The 19774-nt window shown below is 41.0% G+C and overlaps 1 protein-coding gene across 1 annotated transcript in view; it reads left to right on the top strand.

Annotated features, from left to right (window-relative positions):
* Positions 1-289: 289 nt before the first annotated feature.
* The window catches only part of LOC124644672 (aminopeptidase N), a 38600-nt gene continuing 19115 nt past the window's right edge, over positions 290-19774 (top strand). Inside the window, exons 1-16 of the mRNA XM_047184175.1 lie at positions 290-847; positions 5081-5175; positions 6781-6837; positions 7344-7490; positions 8164-8245; positions 12867-12988; positions 13321-13493; positions 14022-14128; positions 15244-15351; positions 15648-15720; positions 16516-16739; positions 17139-17218; positions 17684-17796; positions 18112-18269; positions 18633-18726; positions 19521-19627. Coding sequence (XP_047040131.1) covers positions 5112-5175; positions 6781-6837; positions 7344-7490; positions 8164-8245; positions 12867-12988; positions 13321-13493; positions 14022-14128; positions 15244-15351; positions 15648-15720; positions 16516-16739; positions 17139-17218; positions 17684-17796; positions 18112-18269; positions 18633-18726; positions 19521-19627 — 1709 coding nt within the window. The 5' untranslated portion in view covers positions 290-847; positions 5081-5111. The remainder of the gene's footprint in view (positions 848-5080; positions 5176-6780; positions 6838-7343; positions 7491-8163; positions 8246-12866; positions 12989-13320; positions 13494-14021; positions 14129-15243; positions 15352-15647; positions 15721-16515; positions 16740-17138; positions 17219-17683; positions 17797-18111; positions 18270-18632; positions 18727-19520; positions 19628-19774) is intronic.

The following is a 19774-nucleotide window of genomic DNA, read 5'->3' on the forward strand; positions in this document are numbered from 1 at the left end:
ACAGACCCGTGTCGACGGCGCGCGTTGTTCCACGCGCTCCTCAAAGAGACGTCAGCAACCCCAGCGGGGCCCAGCAGGGCCAAGGCCTGCCGGGGCTGCGGGTTGTTCGAAAGAGATACCGCGGCCCTGGTACATAAAAGGCCTATGACGGAACACGACGATTTTAGTCAGTAAGAGTCTGACACTCCCTCACCGCTGCTAACCCACAGCGGGAGGGGTCATTTGATGATTTTACGTCGATAAAAAAAAAAAAAAAAAAAAGGTGAGATATGAATAAATTGAATTAATAAATAAAAAAATGTATCATTATAAAACCACTATTGCATGTACCAGTGCAGAGAAAACGCCACGTAAATAGGAACATTTTAATAATACCAAACTAAAAAAAAAAGAACAAAAAATCTGCGAACTACAGACACATTTTAAACCTATTTATTTTACCTTATCAAAAATAACTAATCTAGACATTAAAATCAAAAACAAACCATCGAAATTGCAAATTCGAAAAGCAAAATTTTCCTACCATTAGTACCACTTCATAAACGATCCCTATTCACGCACACGAACACAAAATCACCCTCCATTTTATACGCACACATTGACACATTCTCTTACTCCTTTTCACTCGAGAGTTTTCTCATAAACCCATCTCTTTCTCACGCTAGGTTGATGGGCGCCATCGATTTTCTCCAAGCATTATTTTTCCGACTTCCTCGTGCTCACAACGTGAAATTGTGGTCTTAAAATTGTTTGTGCAAAATAATAATAATATTGTAAAGAAAAAACTGTGTTTTGTGCTCAAAAATATAGTGTTTTTGAACTAAACATTTCTGTGGAAAACCGATCGGTGAGTGTTCTAGTTAAATTGTAATGACGCTGTTAAGAATTCGTTTTTTTTTATGTTTTTGTTTTATTTAGGGAATAATCTTGAATGTTATTATGCTTATGTTGCGGGCATAATAAAAGGTCTTAAAATAACTCAATTTTAATCACATCATCTCATTATCTGCGTAGCCTTTTCCCAACTATGTTGGGGTCAGCTTCCAGTCTAATCGGATGCAGTTGAGTACCAGTGTGCCACAAGGAGCGACTGCCTATCTGACCTCCTCAACCCAGTTACCCGGGCAACCCAATACCCGTTTAATAGTTAAAAGAATAAACTTTTAATCAACGTAGGTAATTAATTTTCTTAATAGCACACGGAAATTAAATTAATGACTTACTTATAATCAACGAAAAAGCTACCTATATAAATGTTTTTTCTAGTTATTTTTATGTAAAAAGTAGGTTACTATAATGACAGCTAGGGTAACTTTGTGTCAATTTTCATTAGATCAAGGTAAGGTAATGTATGTACCTATCTACTTGCGGTCGCTCCCAATATTCAATCTCTTGATTTGATTACTAAAGATAGGAATTAGACGTCACTTGTATGCGATTCGGGGATTTATTTCAAAAATCTATCTTTCGTAAGTGAATCAACAGATGGATAAAATATTAGGTGGTAGGTACATCTGTGATATGAACGTTGGTAAATATAGGAATAGTACAAACGAAACCTAAGTGATTGGTTCTCAATTAATAGCTTGAGTAAATTAAATGGAATTAAAAAAAACTAATTGAACTACGCAGTTATTAACCTAGGATATTACGTTGTTACCTACTGTGTTTTTAGACGCCATAAGCAAGGTGAAGGAAAACATTGTGAGGAAATCTGAATTTATTTGAGTCTGAAATCACTAATCCTTGCCTTGATCAAGCGTTAAGTTTTAAAGATACTTACTAAATATACTTTCGAAAAGATAAAACGATACATAAAGGTTGAATTTTTTCACGTTTGTCCGAAATTTTGTTTTGTATTTATTCATTTATTTGGTACCTATCCTAACCCAACAGCCATAAAAAACACAAAATGCATAACACCTATATTGCAAAATGAATTCAATGGTATGGTGGAAGTTCTCGACTGAAGTAATTTGGCTTATAAATTTTGTATAGAGTTTCGGCAGTCGCTTTTAATTGCTATGCATTTTCTTTAACCATACTAATTCATGAATACCATAAGCCAGTGAGTTTGTGAGGTCATATGTTCAGAAAAGTGAGAACTTTACAGGATCAGATGCATCGGAAGAAAATTTAATTGCACCACCCCGAGCAATTTCCGTACGACTAGACAGGAAATTGACAATTTTCACGGTTCGAAAATTTTCCTGATAGGTTCAAAATTTTTAAGGGTTGTCTATTTATATTTTTAAGAGAGAAACGTTACCCACTTGTCCGATTGTTACGGGTTACCTATTATTTCGGGAATGCGTGGACGTTATGGACTTCTGAAGTCATCATATGTAATTTTCAACTGTTTCTGTCTAAATGAATAAAGTTTATGAGACAGAAGGACCGATCGACAGACGAACAGAGAAGCTTATAAATAGGTTCTCAAACTGGTTCTCAATTCAGATGTTCTCTATAGGTACGGAGCCCTAAAACTGCACAGTTCAAGTTCCTAAACGTTCTTACAACCTCAAAAAACCATTACGCCTTCGCCCACAAACCCTCTAATTTCTTCGAGAACATTCTTAAAAAAAGCCTGCCTCAACTTTAAGACCATTATTCAGTTCACACCGAGTTTAATGGGGCACCAGGGAACCATGCTTGGACTTATTTTACCTCTACCATGTGCCATGTATATGGCATACCATGTGCCTTTGCCGTTCTATACCTTCCTATAACCTCAAATAACCATTACCTACTCCATTTTTAAGGGTTCCGTACCCAAAGGGTAAAACGGGACCCTATTGTTTTCGCTCCTCTGTCCGTCTGTTACCAGGCTATATCTCATGAACCGTGATAGTTAGAGAGTTGAAATTTTCACAGATGATGTATTTCTGTTGCCGCTATAACAACAAATACTGAAAACTAGAATAAAATAAATATTTTGGGGGGCTCCCATACAACAAACGTGATTTTTTTGTTCATTTGCTCAATAAGTAATGGCACGGTTTTTAAATCTTCTAAAGACCCTCTATAATCTTCGTCGAAACCTTCTATAATCTTCGACAACATTCTTAAAAAGCCTGCCTCAACTATAAGACCATTATTTAGCTCGCTAGTTTAATGGGGCACCGGGCTGTGCAGTCCTTGCGTGCAAAAGCGCGGGAATGCAAGGGGATACAAAATGGCGTCGTTGTGTACGTGTCAGAGGGGAGCGTAATGAGTTCCGTATGATCGCCTCTTTATGGCTTTTAATGGGAGTTTGTTTTTGTTTGCATTTTTTTATAGCCGTAGCTAGGAGCACACAGCAAACTTTCACTCGGCTGTTTTTGTTTGGGCTCCTAAATCAGTATGATGGTGGTGGTATGTACCTAGGTACATGACAAAGATCAGGTATTTAGCCGGTATCAGATCGACTGAAAACTTAGATTGGAATCAAGATTTTCTTTAAAAAAATGTCCAATCATCGGAAAAGAACCAACCTCTCAAATATAAGTGCAAGTACCAATGCAAATTTTCTAAGGTTGTATGAAGTCTCTGAGTATATCTTTACCAATAATCGTGTTTCGGTTCCGGCTGTCAATTGAACATCATTACCAGTCGTTACGGATAGTCTAAAGCCAGTAAATGGAACAACCAGTTTTACTTAGGGGTATTTAGTTGTCCTTGTAAAACACTGGTACTCAGCTGCATTCGGTTGAACTGAAAGCCGAGTTGAGAAACGGCTCGGCAGATTGTCAAAAAATAAACCATACTTGACAGGCTAGTACTTTAACTTCTAGACCAACTATCAACCAGTTTTCTTAAAACCTCTTGTAAATTATCTTTCACCCGCCCCTACCATAGCCGGGGTGTATATACCGGCTCTAGACTTCACAAAAGCAGCAAAAAAACAACTGAAACTTTACTGGAAGTTTTTACACCATATTTACGTCCCTCCGTCATTTTCCTCTTCACGTCCCAACGACTCCCCACGTTCCGTTCAAACTAAGATCAACAGGAAATGACGAACTAAAACCACAGACAAACTAGAGTGGGGAGTAATTAGTCGATTATTTACGTCTCGCTTTCATACAGCACTTTGCTCGCTTTGAACCTTTTTTCAAGCGGAGTATGAATGTATGTTTGACGTGGAGAATAAAATGACTAGCGGAGATGTCATAACGCAAAATCTCGTAAGAAAGTAGAGCGACAAAATGCGTGTGTTCAGGGAACTTTACTAGCTCCACCCTTACAGATCTTCTATGGGACCTACCCATTGTTTTCAAAATGAAATCACCGATCATCATAAGTTTGACACCAGTCTAACCAAGGGGTATTGGGTTGCCCGGGGATAGGGCAGTTTTTAACATCTTAGGCAGTCAGGGGACAACTAGTCTTACCAAGGAGTAATGGGTTGCCCGAGGAACCAGGTTGAGGGGGTCAGATAGGGCAGTCGCTCCTTGTAAAGCACTGGTACTCAGCTACATCAGGTTAAACTGGAAGCCGACCCCAACATAGTTGGGAAAAGGCTCGGAGGATGGATGAAATCACCGATCAATCAAGACTAACCTTAGACAGATTGGTTTTGCTTTGACAAGAAACCCAAACGTCTCGTTAGTTCTAGTAACTGATCACGCCTACCGTTATTTTATCGCGTTTTTATTTCAACAGTGTAAAGTACTTATGTTTGGTCTGAAAAATAATGACTTCTTTCTGTTCCTATATAAAATGGAGTCTACGTTACTCGGGGATAGTGAAGCTTCTCAATAGTGATAGAATTGACCATATCGGCTCAGTGGTTTCGGAGCCTTACCAAAAAACTCTAATATTATATTAGTATAGACTACTGCTAATCTAAGTCTTCATCTCCCGAACCTTTCCCCAACTATGTAGGGATCGGCTTCCAGTCTAACCGGATGCAGCTGAGTACCAGTGTTTTATAAGGAGCGGCTGCCCTATCTGACCTCCCCAACCCAGTTACCCGGGCAACCCAATACCCCTAGGTAAGACTAGTTGTCCCCTGTTGCTGCTGACTACCCGTAACGACTGCCAAAGATGTTCAAGACTGCTAATCTAAGTACTATATCCATTGCGTGTATTGTTTCAGGTGATCGTCGGCATGCCGGCGTCGGTGTGAGATGGACGGCATACAGATGGAGCCGATCGGCAAATACAAAGCCGATAGAAACGGTTCAGCTAAGGGTATGATTCTGATATATCATTACTGAATAATCCTTAGTGGTAACCAAAAGATGTTGTTAATGGTCTATAGTTTGTAGTGCTCAGAAAAAGTGTGAATATTTAGAAGATAAGTTATAATAGGATACAGTAATTTTATCAAAATTGCTTTGTATATTTATCTACTTTTTATATTTAATAGTTTAATTTTGCAAGCCTTATGTTCAATGCTCCTTTTGTTAAATAATATAAAATCCACATGTACCCAGTTTCGCAAAAATAAAGTTTTGAGTGGTTTCCCACTTTGCCTGTGACTGCAAAGTGGGAAACCACTACACTATATACATTTTTCATATTTTGTACGCAGTTTAGTGGAATATGCATCGCATACATTATCATGCTATATGTTAATGTCATATGGTTTTAAAAACCGATTCGGGATTAGTGGCCCTCTTATGGCCTATATGATTTTGGCGCCCAACTGGGACACAAATCTTTTTGGCACCCAGCTGGGACAAATATAATAATGTTTGGGCGCTCGCATTTAATGCATCCTGTCGTAATTTCCATTAGATTATATTGTTCCTGAATTTTTATCGAAATAATTTTGAATAGTTGCAAGATAGATAGATATATATACTTTATTACTTCCCGGGACCCAAAGGCTGGCTTTTATTTCACACAGAGGTTGAGCATTGCCATCCAACGTGGCAATGCTGCCAGCCTTCTGGGTACATTACCCAGTGACAGCGATGAGGAGCAATTTTTTGATGCACTGTATTAGTTTTAAGTTACATATATATATATATAAGGGTCCTTGTTTATTCACAAAATATTTACATTAATTGAAATAAAATAAAATAAACTTATATATGTCGGAGACGGTCAATAGTACGGACACTAAACGAGACGCAAGCGCGCCATCTGGTGGCGCTTTTAGTGAAACAACATTTTGGCGCGCTTGGCAGAGTCGTGGTGGTCAGCGTGGCGTCGACGGAGCTCAGTCTTCGTTGAGCCGTCGTGTTGCACACATCTCGAAACTGCCCTACGTCACGTCTAGTGTACCTAGTGTTATTGCCTAGTGTTGTAGTACCGTTGTAGATCCATATTGTAAAGTGTGTAAAGTGTCGTTTGAAATTAAAGTGTAAAGGTTCTTCTAACCTAACAGACAGACATGTGTTGCTGGGGAGTTTGTTCCGCCACTTCTTCTCCCCAGCCAAAACACATAGGAAGTGGCGAAGGGCGGGCGTTTTGGGGGCTGTCTTTTATTCTGACTAATTTGAATAAACGTTTTTGAGTTTTGAGTTCTTTTGAGTTATCTCTTTGTGCGATTACCCTAGCTGATATCGGGCAATAGTGCCATCCTGATGTTTCGCCTATCCGACATATATATATATATATATACACACACATATATATATATATATACAATAAACTTATATGTATATATATATATATATACAAGTTTATTTCTTCTAGGTAAATAATCTTTATTAGGCACCAATTTTACATTTTTGATCTTAATCTAGTTAAGGTAATTGACATAATGCATGGTCTTATCGCAAGGTGTATTATATAAGATTAGACCTTATGTACAGAGTATTACAGCACAATATTGTTTGTGTTTAGCAGCTGCCTGGCGTAACATGGTGGATCAAGATCTGGATGATGTCGCTTTTCTAGCTGGTGAGTACAAACCTGTTAATTTTAATGTTTTTTTTCCAGAAGATACCTATTCTACATTCTCTGTTAATTTTGATGTAGAGGCATTTTTATTTTGATTTGTGTCTTTGTAATTCCCGCCGATAATGAGATGACATGCCGAAATAGACAATGTTATGTCAAAAATTCAATTAATATTAATTATTCTTCTGCTCACTTTCTCTTCTTCGTATCTGCCAAGTTTCATTAGAACCCATTGAGTCGTTAGCGCGTGAACATAAATAAAACATACACACGCACAAACTTTCGTGTAGTTTATGTTTGAAAGAAAAATATATATAGTCAAAAGAAACATTAATTACTGAAATGACTAAATAAAAACAGTAAAAAATATTGTGTAGTGCCAAATAGGTTCCAGTTTAGCATTTATGCCAGAAAAATAGCATCTGATGGCCTACGATTAGTTGCTGGTTGCTGCCAATTGTTGTCGGGTTTTAATCAGTTTTCGCTAATGTTATATGATATTTCAGACACGGACAAAGCAAGAGAAGCGAGAGAGCTCCGCGAGGCTCCCGTGGCGGTATGCTCACAAAGACGAGCGCTATGTCTCACGGCTGTCCTGTTCTCAGCTATGTTCGCGACGGCACTCATTGTAGTATACGCTGCTCCACAACCGGGTAAGTTATAGACCGTAATAATTATTTGCAATAAGGCCTGGGAGGTTCTGGCGCCCGAATGGGACTAATATTTGTTGTTGGCGCCCAAACGGGACTTTTATCTTGAATGGTTATCAAGTTACATTTTGCATTTTAATTTAGATTTTCTCATTGAATTATATAGATTTAATTTGGGGTTTCGAAAGATCGAGAGGTGTGGCGACAAAATAGGGAGGCCTTTGCCCAGTAGTGGGACAGTACGGGCAGAAAAACAATTATGTTTATACTTAAAACTTGAAATGGAATGTGCCAAAATGTTTTAAAATTTACTTTTTTTTTTATAAATAAATAATGTCGGGACACCTTTTCACACACGATTGGTTAGCCCCATGGTAAGTTATTTATTAACTTGTGTCATGGGTGCTAACACAACTGATAAACTACATATAGCTACATATATACATATTTATAAATACATATTGTAACACCCAGACCACGACCAACAAGCATGCTCATCACACAAATGTCGACCGAACCGGGAATCGAACCCGGGACCTCAGATTCGGCAGTCCGGCTTGGTGACCATTGCGCCATAGAGGTCGTCTTTTGTTTTAATAATAACTGGAAAACTGTTTGATTACTAACCTTATAAGATAAAACCTCGGTGATAACTTGATAATGATGTTGGTTACAGATTGCCCATGTGCAGGAGAAGCGACGTTAATACCGGGACAACCACCGACGGATTCTGAAGCTAGCGTGGCAGCTTCTAACAAGTGAGTTGACACTTCGACTGTATAGCTATAGACTCTAATTTAATCTTTTAAGTGTGAAGTAAACTAGAGAACCATTGGTGCGCGTCACAGTTTCGCACACCGCTTTCAAGAAAACGTAGATCAGATAACTAATTAATATATAAAATTAATATATAAAACGCAACGTCAACGTCACTGTCACATTTTTTTGCTCTCCAAATCTTTTCAATAAAAATTAATAATTTACATATATATTTTATACATAATGTATTGAAATACCCAAAAAAAAGGAAAATAGTAACACGACTGAAATGAGAAACGAGAAAGACGACAAGAAACTCTTTAAAAAATCAGCAATGTGCATCGGCTATGTGAGAGAAAACTAATAATGTTGACGAGAGCGGCCCGCCTACGCGCACGACTACCACCTCCGGGATCGTCGCTCAGCTCCGCCTCGCCGCCGCCGGACCCCGGACCACCAGTGATACCGGCGGCTGCAGCTGCGTCGAGCTCGAGCGACGAGTACTTCTCTCCGCCGACGTCGCCACCACCTGTACGTCGGCAGGGGAGACGCCGGCCACCGACGGGCTTGGGATCGGGGGACCATCAGGTCCCTAGCAGGGTCCCCGCTACCGGTGGTTGTGTGCAGCGCATGAGATGGACTCAGAAAATGAATGAGAACGTCATGCGCGCATACTACGGGTCCACAGAGGGAGGAACTAACCTCACTGCGTACCGTGATAGGATGCTGTCTCTGTTCCAGGTGCTTGAGCCAGCCGTCAACGTATCGGCCCAACGACTGTCGGATCAGGTGCGGGTTATCCAGCGCAATCACAGACTGGACGACGCCGCGCTTGATCGGCTGCGCTTAGAGATGCTGAGCAGCCCTATGGTCACCACCTCGTCACAGGCCGCGGTGCCACCGCCACCTTCAGGCGGAGTCACGCCGCGGTCCAATCTCGTTGAACGGGATGAGGACAATAGGGTTGTAACGGTAAGTACTCAGTGCAACGAACGTGTGAGGAGTGCTCTGGAGGATGCGATTCAGGAATTTAGGTACTCACCCGTCGAAAACCGACCGCGACTACCTCGCTTGCCTATGCACAGACAGAATAGGGCGTTGGTGTGTGCTCTGGATTCGCTGTTGGAAAAATATTTTGAAAACAGCGAAGACCTCCTTGATACACACTCAATTATGTATTGCGCGGCTGTTGCTGCATGTCGTGTAGCTAATGTCAAATTCCCTGACAGTAACAGAGCTACACGACCAAAATCAGCGGTACCAGCTTGGCAGTGCAGGATTGAGCGTCGTATCGAGGGGGCCAGAGTACTCATCGGCAAACTATATTGCTTCAGGGAGGGTAATACCCGACCACGGGTGATGCGCTTTGTGAGACGTGCATTCATGGGGACTGGACTCAGTCCTCATGAATATATGCCGCGTATCGCGGAGCGCATCGACTTCCTGAAGCAAAAAGTCTGTGCATGGGCTAGCCGTATTCGAAGGTATAAACGACGGGTAGAACGTTATACCCAGAATCGTATGTTCCAGAGTGATCAAAGATGGGTATATAGAACTTGGGAGCGACCTGAGCAATACGTGATGGACGGGAGCCGGCCGGATGATGGTGCCACAAACACGTTTTGGCGCAACCTCTGGTCGACGCCCGTATTTCACGAGGAGGGTGACTGGACACGTGATGTTGAACGGAAGTGTGAACAAATACCAGAAATGGAGGAGGTCAATATTACCTCCTCCGACGTAGCCTGTGCAGTTCGTCCGATGCAAAACTGGAAATCACCAGGACCGGATGGACTGCACAATTTCTGGTTAAAGTGGCTGCAAAGTTCACACCCCTGTTTAGCATCACAGTTTCAGTCATCCTTAGAAGCCGGGTCGCTCCCACAGTTTCTAACAACAGGAGTTACCCATCTGCTCCATAAATCAGGCAGTACCGCGGAACCCAAAAATTATAGACCGATCACTTGTTTACCGACGGTCTATAAACTTCTTACATCTATTTTGAGATTAAAAATAAACCAACATATTGAAAAATATTCAATTATGTCAGTTTCTCAAAATGGATGTAAGAAGGGGTCCCGTGCTACTAAGGAGCTGCTCCTCACTGATATGGTCATCAGCCAACAGGTTCGACGATCCCGAAAGAATTTGTCGACATGTTGGATAGACTATAAGAAGGCCTACGACTCGGTCCCCCATGCATGGCTTAGGAGGGTACTGGAGTTGTATAAAATAAATACAACTCTACGCGCCTTTCTTGCGTCATGTATGGAGCAATGGAGAACGGTTCTTCACTATCCAGGATGTAGACAAATTGAAGGGACCGGCGATCCCATTAAGATCGAGCGGGGAATATTCCAGGGTGACAGTTTGAGTCCACTTTGGTTTTGCCTGGCCTTGAACCCTTTGAGCACATTGCTAGAGGGTTCGGGGCTGGGCTATCCTTTGCGGAGAGGGGGTCAGGTTATATCCCATTTACTTTATATGGATGATCTGAAACTGTTTGCCACTACAGAACTGCAGCTGATGAAGCTACTGAAGATCACTGAAAAATTCAGTAGTTGCATCAGGATGGAGTTCGGTGTGGACAAATGTGCAGTCATGCATGTAAAGCGAGGGGGAATTGTGGAATCTGAGGGAGTACAACTCTCAGATTCCATAAACCTGAGATCACTCTCCGCAAACGATACATATAAATACTTGGGTATGGCGGAGGGGTTAGGCATCAATGTGGCTGTCATGAAACAGTCATTACGGGAGCGTTTCTTTGGCCGCCTGAATAAGGTCCTAAAAAGTTCCTTATCAGGCGGCAACAGGGTTCGCGCCTATAATGGTTGGGTCATGCCAGTCCTGATGTACTCCTTCGGCATACTCAAATGGACTCAAACTGAATTGGATGCCTTGGATAGGAGAGTCCGCACACTGCTGACCGCAGAACGAATGCATCACCCACGATCGTCGGTGATGAGACTGTACATCCCACGGAAATGTGGAGGCCGAGGCTTTTTAAATGCAAAGACGCTCCACAACCGTGAGGTGTGCAGTCTCAGAGAATATCTTCTCAAAAGCGACGTGGGTATGCATCGTGATATGGTAGCAGTGGACAAAGGACTCACCCCGCTATCGTTGGCAAATGAGAACTGGCGCAGACCTGTGGTACTAACTACCCATGATCGCAAGGAGGTATGGCAGAGCAAACAGCTACACGGACGCTTCTTCGGGGCTCTTCATGGCCCCGATGTAGACTTCAAAGCGTCCGTATCTTGGCTACGCTTCGGTGACTTGTTTGGAGAAACCGAAGGGTTTGTATGTGCAATTATGGACGAAGTTATCCTTACGAATAACTACCGGAGATATATCGTGAAAGACGGGACGGTTGACATATGTCGGGCATGTCACCATCCGGGTGAGTCTATCAGACATATTATATCTGGTTGTTCTCGTTTGGCTAATGGTGAATATTTGCACAGACATAACCAAGTGGCCAAGATTATCCACCAGCAGCTTGCTCTGCAATACAACCTTGTAGACCTTGAGGTACCGTACTACAGGTATGCGCCCGACCCAGTTCTCGAAAAGGACCATATCACGTTGTACTGGGATCGATCTATCATCACTGACAGGACTATTGTAGCCAATAAGCCTGATATTGTGGTGATAGATCGATCAGCGCGCCGCGCGATGATAGTCGATGTCGCCGTTCCGCATGACGAGAACCTTGTGAAAGCTGAGAAAGAGAAACAAATAAAGTATCTCGACTTAGCGCACGAGGTTGTCGCCATGTGGAGTGTTGACACGGCTGTTGTTGTGCCGATTGTCGTTACGGCCAATGGTTTAATAGCCAAGAGCCTCGACGAACACCTCAGGAGGCTCTCGTTGGGCGGCTGGATCAAGGGACTGATTCAGAAGGCAGTACTCCTTGATACGGCACGTATTGTGAGGAGGTTTCTGTCTCTGGGACCCTAACCACCGGTACCTTGGACCCTGTGCCCGATATCGGTGGCAACCTATTTTTTATATTTTTAAATGTTTTTTATTTTTATATTTAATATTTAAAAATGTAAATTATATGCTTGAAAATAAATAAATACCTATAAAATAAAATAAATAAAAATAAAATAAAAATAGCCTTTATTCTCTGACCTTATGAAGTAACATAACAATTCTTCTTAACAAACTTATAAGCTTATCTAAATCCTTATTAATATATATGATACTATTAATATAATAATATTTTGTTTATTATTCGAAGCTCAATCAGCTACCGGGTCAGGTGGTGTCTTCCGACATAGGCCTTCTCATGTTCTCTCCACTAATTAATATATATATTTTTTTAATTATGTACATAAAAGTTTTAGTCAGTTTTTAACCGACTTCAAAAAAAGAAGTTCCCAATTTGACCTGTATGAATGTATGTTTAGGTGCGATTATCTCACATTTGGCTGGCCAGATTTTGATGCGTTTTTCAGTATAGTATTTGTCAGACTTGGGAGAAGGTTTGAGGTATACCCATTTAAAGTCACTGTACTTGATTGAGTACAGTCATATTCCTGAAATGAAGTCTGTTATTATTTGTGATGACTTGTCACATTGAGCTCAATCTATTTTTCCATATTTCAGAGAACGTATAGCAAGTAACGGCGCTGTGTTTCCATGGCGTGGTGCTCGGCTGCCTACCTTCATCATACCTAAGCATTACAGTCTGTGGCTACACCCTAACTTGACCACTGGGGAATTACGAGGTAAGAGCAGTACCCAGGCTGTTAATTTGTTCCTAGATTTCATAGACCGTTTCCAGGCTTACGTACCCAAAAGGAAAAACGGGACCCTATTACTAATGCTCGTTTTCACCAACAGTCTCTTAAAGTTTCCATAACTAAATGTCACTTATATAGCTCCCCGTATATGTATAGAATAAAGACTTCCCCAATAATAAAGGTTATAAGGGACACTTAAACTTTGGTGAAAACGAAATTCGTATTAAGTGTGCGTATACAAAAACAAAGAATGTTATTTTTTTTGGTTATATTATACAGTTTCCCCAAAATCTTCACAAACTCCTAACTTCTTTCAGGCGAAGTATCAATAGACATCAAGGTCGACCGGGACACAACCTTCGTAGTCCTCAACGTGAGAGACATGAATGTGACTGAACGAGCTCTGTTCAAGTCGGGAGGGTCACTCGGACCTAAGGTCGCGAAGACCTTGGAGTACCCACAGGCGGATCAGAGCTATATTGAGTTTAAGGTATGTGTGGAAGATTTTTTTTGTAAGTAGTTTCTGAAAGCACAGGTATAATTTGTGTTAATCATCAATGGACGACAGAAGAATTTGTAGTTTCTAACGTAAGGACTGCCAAAGAATAGACTGCAAAATGACAGTCAGGACTCTTTGAGACATAGAGAATCTTTTGTTAACTTTAGAAGCTGAGTAGGTCTAGTGGTCACAAAACCTGACTGCTGAGCACGAATTCTCGGGTTCGATTCCCGGATCGAGCTGAAATCGCTGCGAGTTTTAATTAATAAACTTAAGCACCCGTGCTGTGGAAATCTCGATGCTGTCGGTCCTGCTTGTGATCTCTCTCCGGTGGTGTCGGATTGTCGTCCCATCGCGCCATGAGAGTGAAGGAATAGTGAGTGCACCGCAGTCCAAGGAAGTGTGCGTGCTCTATAATATGTGCTGCGCAGCTGGCTAATCTCCTTCAAACCAGCTCCATGCCACTATTATTCAGCAGTTAAAAGGCTTCATTATGATTCTTCAAATCTTCTTTTACAGGAGAAACTCCGTCGAAAATACAACTATACCCTGAGTCTTCGCTTCATCACCAAGTTGGAGAGGAGTGACAAGCAACGAGGCTTCTTCTTAACTGGAACACATCGACAGTAAGTTTCATAATCTTACTAAGTAGATGTTTCAAGCGGTGTTACCTTCTTATTAATATTACCAGCTGTTGCGATTTTACCTTTTTGTGGAAAGTTGTAAAAGGACCTCCCCCGCTGTGGGTGCAGCGTGAGGGAGTGTCAGACTCTTACTGACTACAAGCCACCATGTTCCTTCTTAAGCCCTTTATGTACCAGCGCCGCGGTAACTCGCGCGAACAATCCCGCAGCCCCGTTTTCCTACTTCCTAAATCGATCATTTCTCCAAAAAAGAAGCTTAAATTTGCCTGCGGGTCCAGGCACTTTATGAATATAAATTGTACCTATGCTTGCTTTGTTGCTTCTGCCAATTGTTGCACCAGATTTGAAATTGAAATACTCCGCGCACGCGGATAAACTTTTTGATAATAGTTATTTGTTATACAAGAGTGCAAAGTTACTTTTTAACCGCGGGCTCAATTTTGATGACCGAGCAAGCGAAGGATTCTAAAATTGAAACACGAGCGTAGCGTTCTGAGCGATAGCGAGGGAATCAAAAGAGCACAAGGTGAAAAATCTTTGCACTCGAGTGCAACACGTAACTTTTCATCCCACCTCATCGAGGAAATTACTAAATGCAAAAAAACAAAATGGTGCGCACATACGAGTATCAAATTAAAAAGATGTACCTATTAAAGTTAACATATTTGAAAACTCACTTTAAAAATGAAACGACGTTAAAAATCTGTGTAAAAACAATAATAAAAAATACTTAATTAATTGAATAATTATTTTATGCAGTATTTTATTTGTTTAATATGTATTTGTTTGAAAAGTCTTATCAAGATTGTCACAAATGGAGTATTGCACACGATGTTCTAAATTCAAATCACTTTGCCGCTCTAGAGGATAAAAACGACTTTTGCGCTCAGATATCAAAGGGTAAAACTACTCTTTCCGAGATGGTGGGATGAAAAAGTTTTTGAACTGGTCCGATTTAAAAAAAATCCTAGGTATTTACCTATCGAAGAAGGCTATAACATATTTTCATCCCGGTACGGGAAGAAGTTTTCCAGGACCCATGCAAGAAGCTAGTATCAAATAAATAAATCCTCTAATAATATGTATATTTATTTCAGTCGTTGCGCAGTGTCACGCTTCTGGCTGACGCACGCGCGGTCAGCGTTCCCGTGTCTCGACGAACCGCACTTCAGGGCGTCCTTCAAAATTACTATCGTGAGGGACAGGTGAGCATACAACATACTATAATATTATATTGTGATATTTTAGAAAATGAGACTTCCAAAAAGATGATATAATGTTTTTATGTTTCTTCCTTATTTAGGTACATAAAAGAAGACCCACTTGGGAAAAAGCTAATATTTGAAATGTAAAAGGGGTGCAAAATTTTCACTTGCTCCAAAGTTGGTATGATAAAATTTTCCAATTGAGAAAATGAATACGTATCTCTTTTCCTACCTACCTTGATAAATAGCTCTATAACAGGAGTTTGGAAATAATAATGTATGTCTTAATTTCACAGATTTCACGTATCTCTGACAAATATGCCCATAGTGGCTACCGAAGAGGCTGGTTTCTATCTGGGACATCGATTGGTGAGTACCTACTTACTCAAGCGCCTTGTAGACGATCAATTAAATAACTTGTATCTATCAAATAAACATAAATAGAAATATATTACTGTAACAATATTCTGCAATAAAAATACTGCACAATTTAATGGATGATCTAGAAAGCCCCTAATAAAACTTGATTTAGCAAGTTTCAGTTACACTGTTAGACTAGAGCGACTGCATTCATATATGATATGGAGTCGCTCACCCGGTTGCCTAGGCAACTGCAATTTCTTGGGCAACCAACTCACCGACGGAGCAACCGAGAGCTGTTGATGAGACTTGTTGTCAGGTTTACTGGCTCCTGACTACCCGTAGCGATTGCCTCAGTTGTTCAAATGACAGCCGGGACCCATCCATTTATCGTGCTTCTTGAAACACGGAAGAACTCGTCATGACAAGATGGTCATTCATCTTCGGACCAACCACGCCAATGGTTGCTTAACATTATGATCGATCCATGCGGCTGCTTTTGAACTACATACAAAACGATTAACTGTTCGGTCACAGTTAATGTCAGTTTCGTATAGAACAGTTTCTTCAAAGCATACAAACAGACATGTGTTGCTGGGAAGTTTGTTTCACCTTTTCATCTTCCCAACAAAAATACATAGGAAGTGGTGAAAAACGGGCGCTTTTGGGAGCTGTCTTCTTTAAAAAAGATGACGGACTGGCTGTTACCAACGCGCCGAACATTACCGAAGCCGACACGATGATGCCCGAGTGCACAGTGCTCCTGTGTCAAGCAAACACACTATCATATGTTCTCCCCTACAGTTACAAGACGAGTTCTCAACAACGCCGCCGATGGCTCCGCACATGATCTCGCTGGCCGTCTGTCGGTTACAACGCCGTGCTGCGCCGCTGTTACCGACTGACGCGCCGAATATTACCGAAGTGAACACGATGGTGCCCGAAGCGACGGTTGAGCCAGAGGAAGAAGTTTTGCCGCCTGAAATTAGTCTGTATAGCGATCAGCAAGTTATCTTGGATGAGTCGGGGTGAGTTGTTGTATTTATGCCTTTGTTTTTTGCCTTGTCATTTTGTTATTCTCATTTATTTATTCACAATCATCTTTGTTTACAATTATCAACATTTTTAAATATCAAATAAAATTTATTCCACTTTTTTATCTGCGTCCCGAAGGGAACATTTTCATGAACCCAGTTAACACTAGATGTATGCCAAGTTTCATCAAAATCTATTCTGTGATTTTTTGCGTGATAGAGGAACAAACATCCTATATTACAATCTTTTGCACTTAACTACAATTTAGGAGGTGTTATCTGTCTTGTGCTGCTGTAAAGTTTCATCAAAATCCTCCCAGTAGTTGTTCGTGAAACAAACATATAACTTGGCTAACCTGTCAAAAATAAATTAATCTTAATCTCCTTCAACAGACCTCTTTTGGAATGGGTGCAGAAAACTATTCAGCATTTCTCCTACGAGCTGAACACTTCATACCCTCTGCCGAAGTTTGGTAAGTCATATCATTCAAGTCAAGTCATATCATAGTCATCTTATCGCACCTTCACACTAGCCTATTTTTTCGCGCGACACATTTCTTAGCGGTAAAAAACCTGTCACGCGATTGCAGCTGTCCTAGTTGTAGGTAATGGATGTTGTCGCTCATCTAGGCACGATATCATCGATCACAATACAAACGAGCAGAAAATTCGCTAGTGTAAAAAGCGCTCCGTGGCATGGTTTGAAATTATCTGCTCCATATCTAACAATGAGCCAATTCCGCTTAAGATTTGGAAATTCTTGACGGAAAACCTCTTATAATGATTGCCATGACTGGTTCTCATGATTTTTTTGTTTAGGAAAAAGGCCAATACAGTTGTTACATTTGTTTTTGTCTACCCAGAAAGTGTCGTATTGTGTTTCTCGCTCAATTTAATTTCACTGCTACACACTAAATATATACTATTTTCTCTTTCAGATATCGTGGTGGTCGAAGGCGGGAACCCATACTCTGAAGGCTGGGGGCTGATCACATTGTCACCTACAACACTTTCTGATACCAAGACTATTGCTAGACTGCTGGCTCAACAGGTAAGTTCTCGTAAATTCCAGAAGATTCCAAAAACTCTTATTATTCCTATTACAAAGCTACCTGAAGAATAAGCTTAACTTGGCCTTTCCCCAACTATATTGCGTTTAGCTTCCAGTCTAACCCGATGCAGCTGAGTACTAGTGTGCCACAAGGAGCGAATGCCCTATCTGATCCCCTCAACCCAGTTATCCGGGCAACCCAATACCCCTTGGTAAAGACTAGTTACAGACTAACTGGCTTCTGACTACCCTTAACGACTGCTGAAGATGGCCTTAGGATAATAACTTATTAATTCTCTATGTTTTCTTCTCCAGTGGTTCGGCGGCACAGTATCACCTCGCTGGTGGTCTTCCCAGTGGCTACTGGAAGCTCTGACATCAGTCCTCGCTGAGAAGGTGCCTGCTCCGCCTCACAGTGACGCTCAGACCCCGGCAGACGCGCTACTGTTGGACCATGTGCTACCAGCGTTGAGGTTTGTGTGGCTGGGCTTTTCATCAACGTCTTATGTGTAAATTCTTAATTCATTAATATTTGTCTTGCTTTTGACAAGTTAACTTCACAAAGTTACCGTACATAAGTAAAATGAAATCGTTTCAATCTTGTTTATTAGGAACCGAGCAATCTTCTAAGTACCTAATTTATGGTCTACTCACACCTTTGTCCAAACAGAAGATACCTAGCATTTTCTAATTCATCATCTTCTGCCTAGACATTGGTCATTTTACTAGTCCTTGATGATCTTCAACTTCTTGTGATCATCTAACTAGTGCCATTTATAAAGTTTTCACTGATTGAGCAACAAAGTGACTAACTAACAACATATATTGCATTACAGGTTAGACTCAAGTAACTCGGTGAGAGCGGTGGCGTCACCGCGGCTGGAGCGAGCTGACATAGAGAGTGCCACCGATGAACTGTCATTACACAAGGTAATATAGACTAGGGGTTGATTTATACCAGGCCGGGTGTGCCGTGCCGTGTCCGGGCTTTTACGAAATTCTAAAGACGAGCGTCGTTTGTGGCCCGGACGGTCCACGGATCATGCACTGTGTAATATAAACTGTTTCATACAAAATGTATGTAACGTTTCACATCCGTGCCCCGTACGAGCCACGTACACGGCACGCCCCGGACACGGCCCGGACTAATATAAATCATCCCTAACTAGCTGTTCAGCCACCTCCCGCAAGCGGGAAGAGGTAGATCCATAGATTTTGGCCAATATCTTTCCTCTGGTCCCAGGTTGGGCGCCTTTGGTTTACTTCCATAAGTAGGATCTCAAAAACATTAACCATATCATTTTATTCAGAATATCTTAAGTTAACTATCTGCCCAACCTTTTATCAACTACGCTGGGGTCTGCTTCCAGTCTCTCTGGATTAAAATTTAGTCCCATGTTGGGTGCCCATTTGATTTCACCGCCAAGCTTTATAAACAATCATTATAATTATACTTTCTGATTGCCCATAAATGCTCATTTATAAGTCCTATTCAATACAATTACAGTAAAAACATTTCTCCTCTTTATAGCAAGCTTATGTACTGATACGTTCTTAATTATATATTAACCTAAGTCATTATCATTTGTAAACTATTAATGTGGTCTCCTGTAAGTGAAGGAGTACACCAACAATATTTCCATTATTTAGTCGTACCTATGTCATGTGTATGTGTAGATCTTTTTTGGAGATCCTAAAAAAAAAAACATGTAATATTGTTATAGGGTGCAGCCATAGTAAGTATGGCTATAGAGGCAGCGGGCGAGGCGGCCGGTCGCGCCGCACTCGCGCGACTGTTGCGCGACCATCGTTTTGCCAGTGCTGATGCCAGGTATCTAATAACTTGTATTTAGTAATGTTAAATAAACTTTCAATAAACTTTAAACTTTAAATAAACTTTCCAAACTAGTAAATTTCCACGTCCTGAGGAAGCTACTTCTAATAACTTGTATTTAGTAATGTTAAATAAACTTTCAAT

The sequence above is a fragment of the Helicoverpa zea genome, chromosome 30 (genome assembly GCF_022581195.2).
Source record: "Helicoverpa zea isolate HzStark_Cry1AcR chromosome 30, ilHelZeax1.1, whole genome shotgun sequence".
Lineage (NCBI taxonomy): Eukaryota > Metazoa > Arthropoda > Insecta > Lepidoptera > Noctuidae > Helicoverpa > Helicoverpa zea.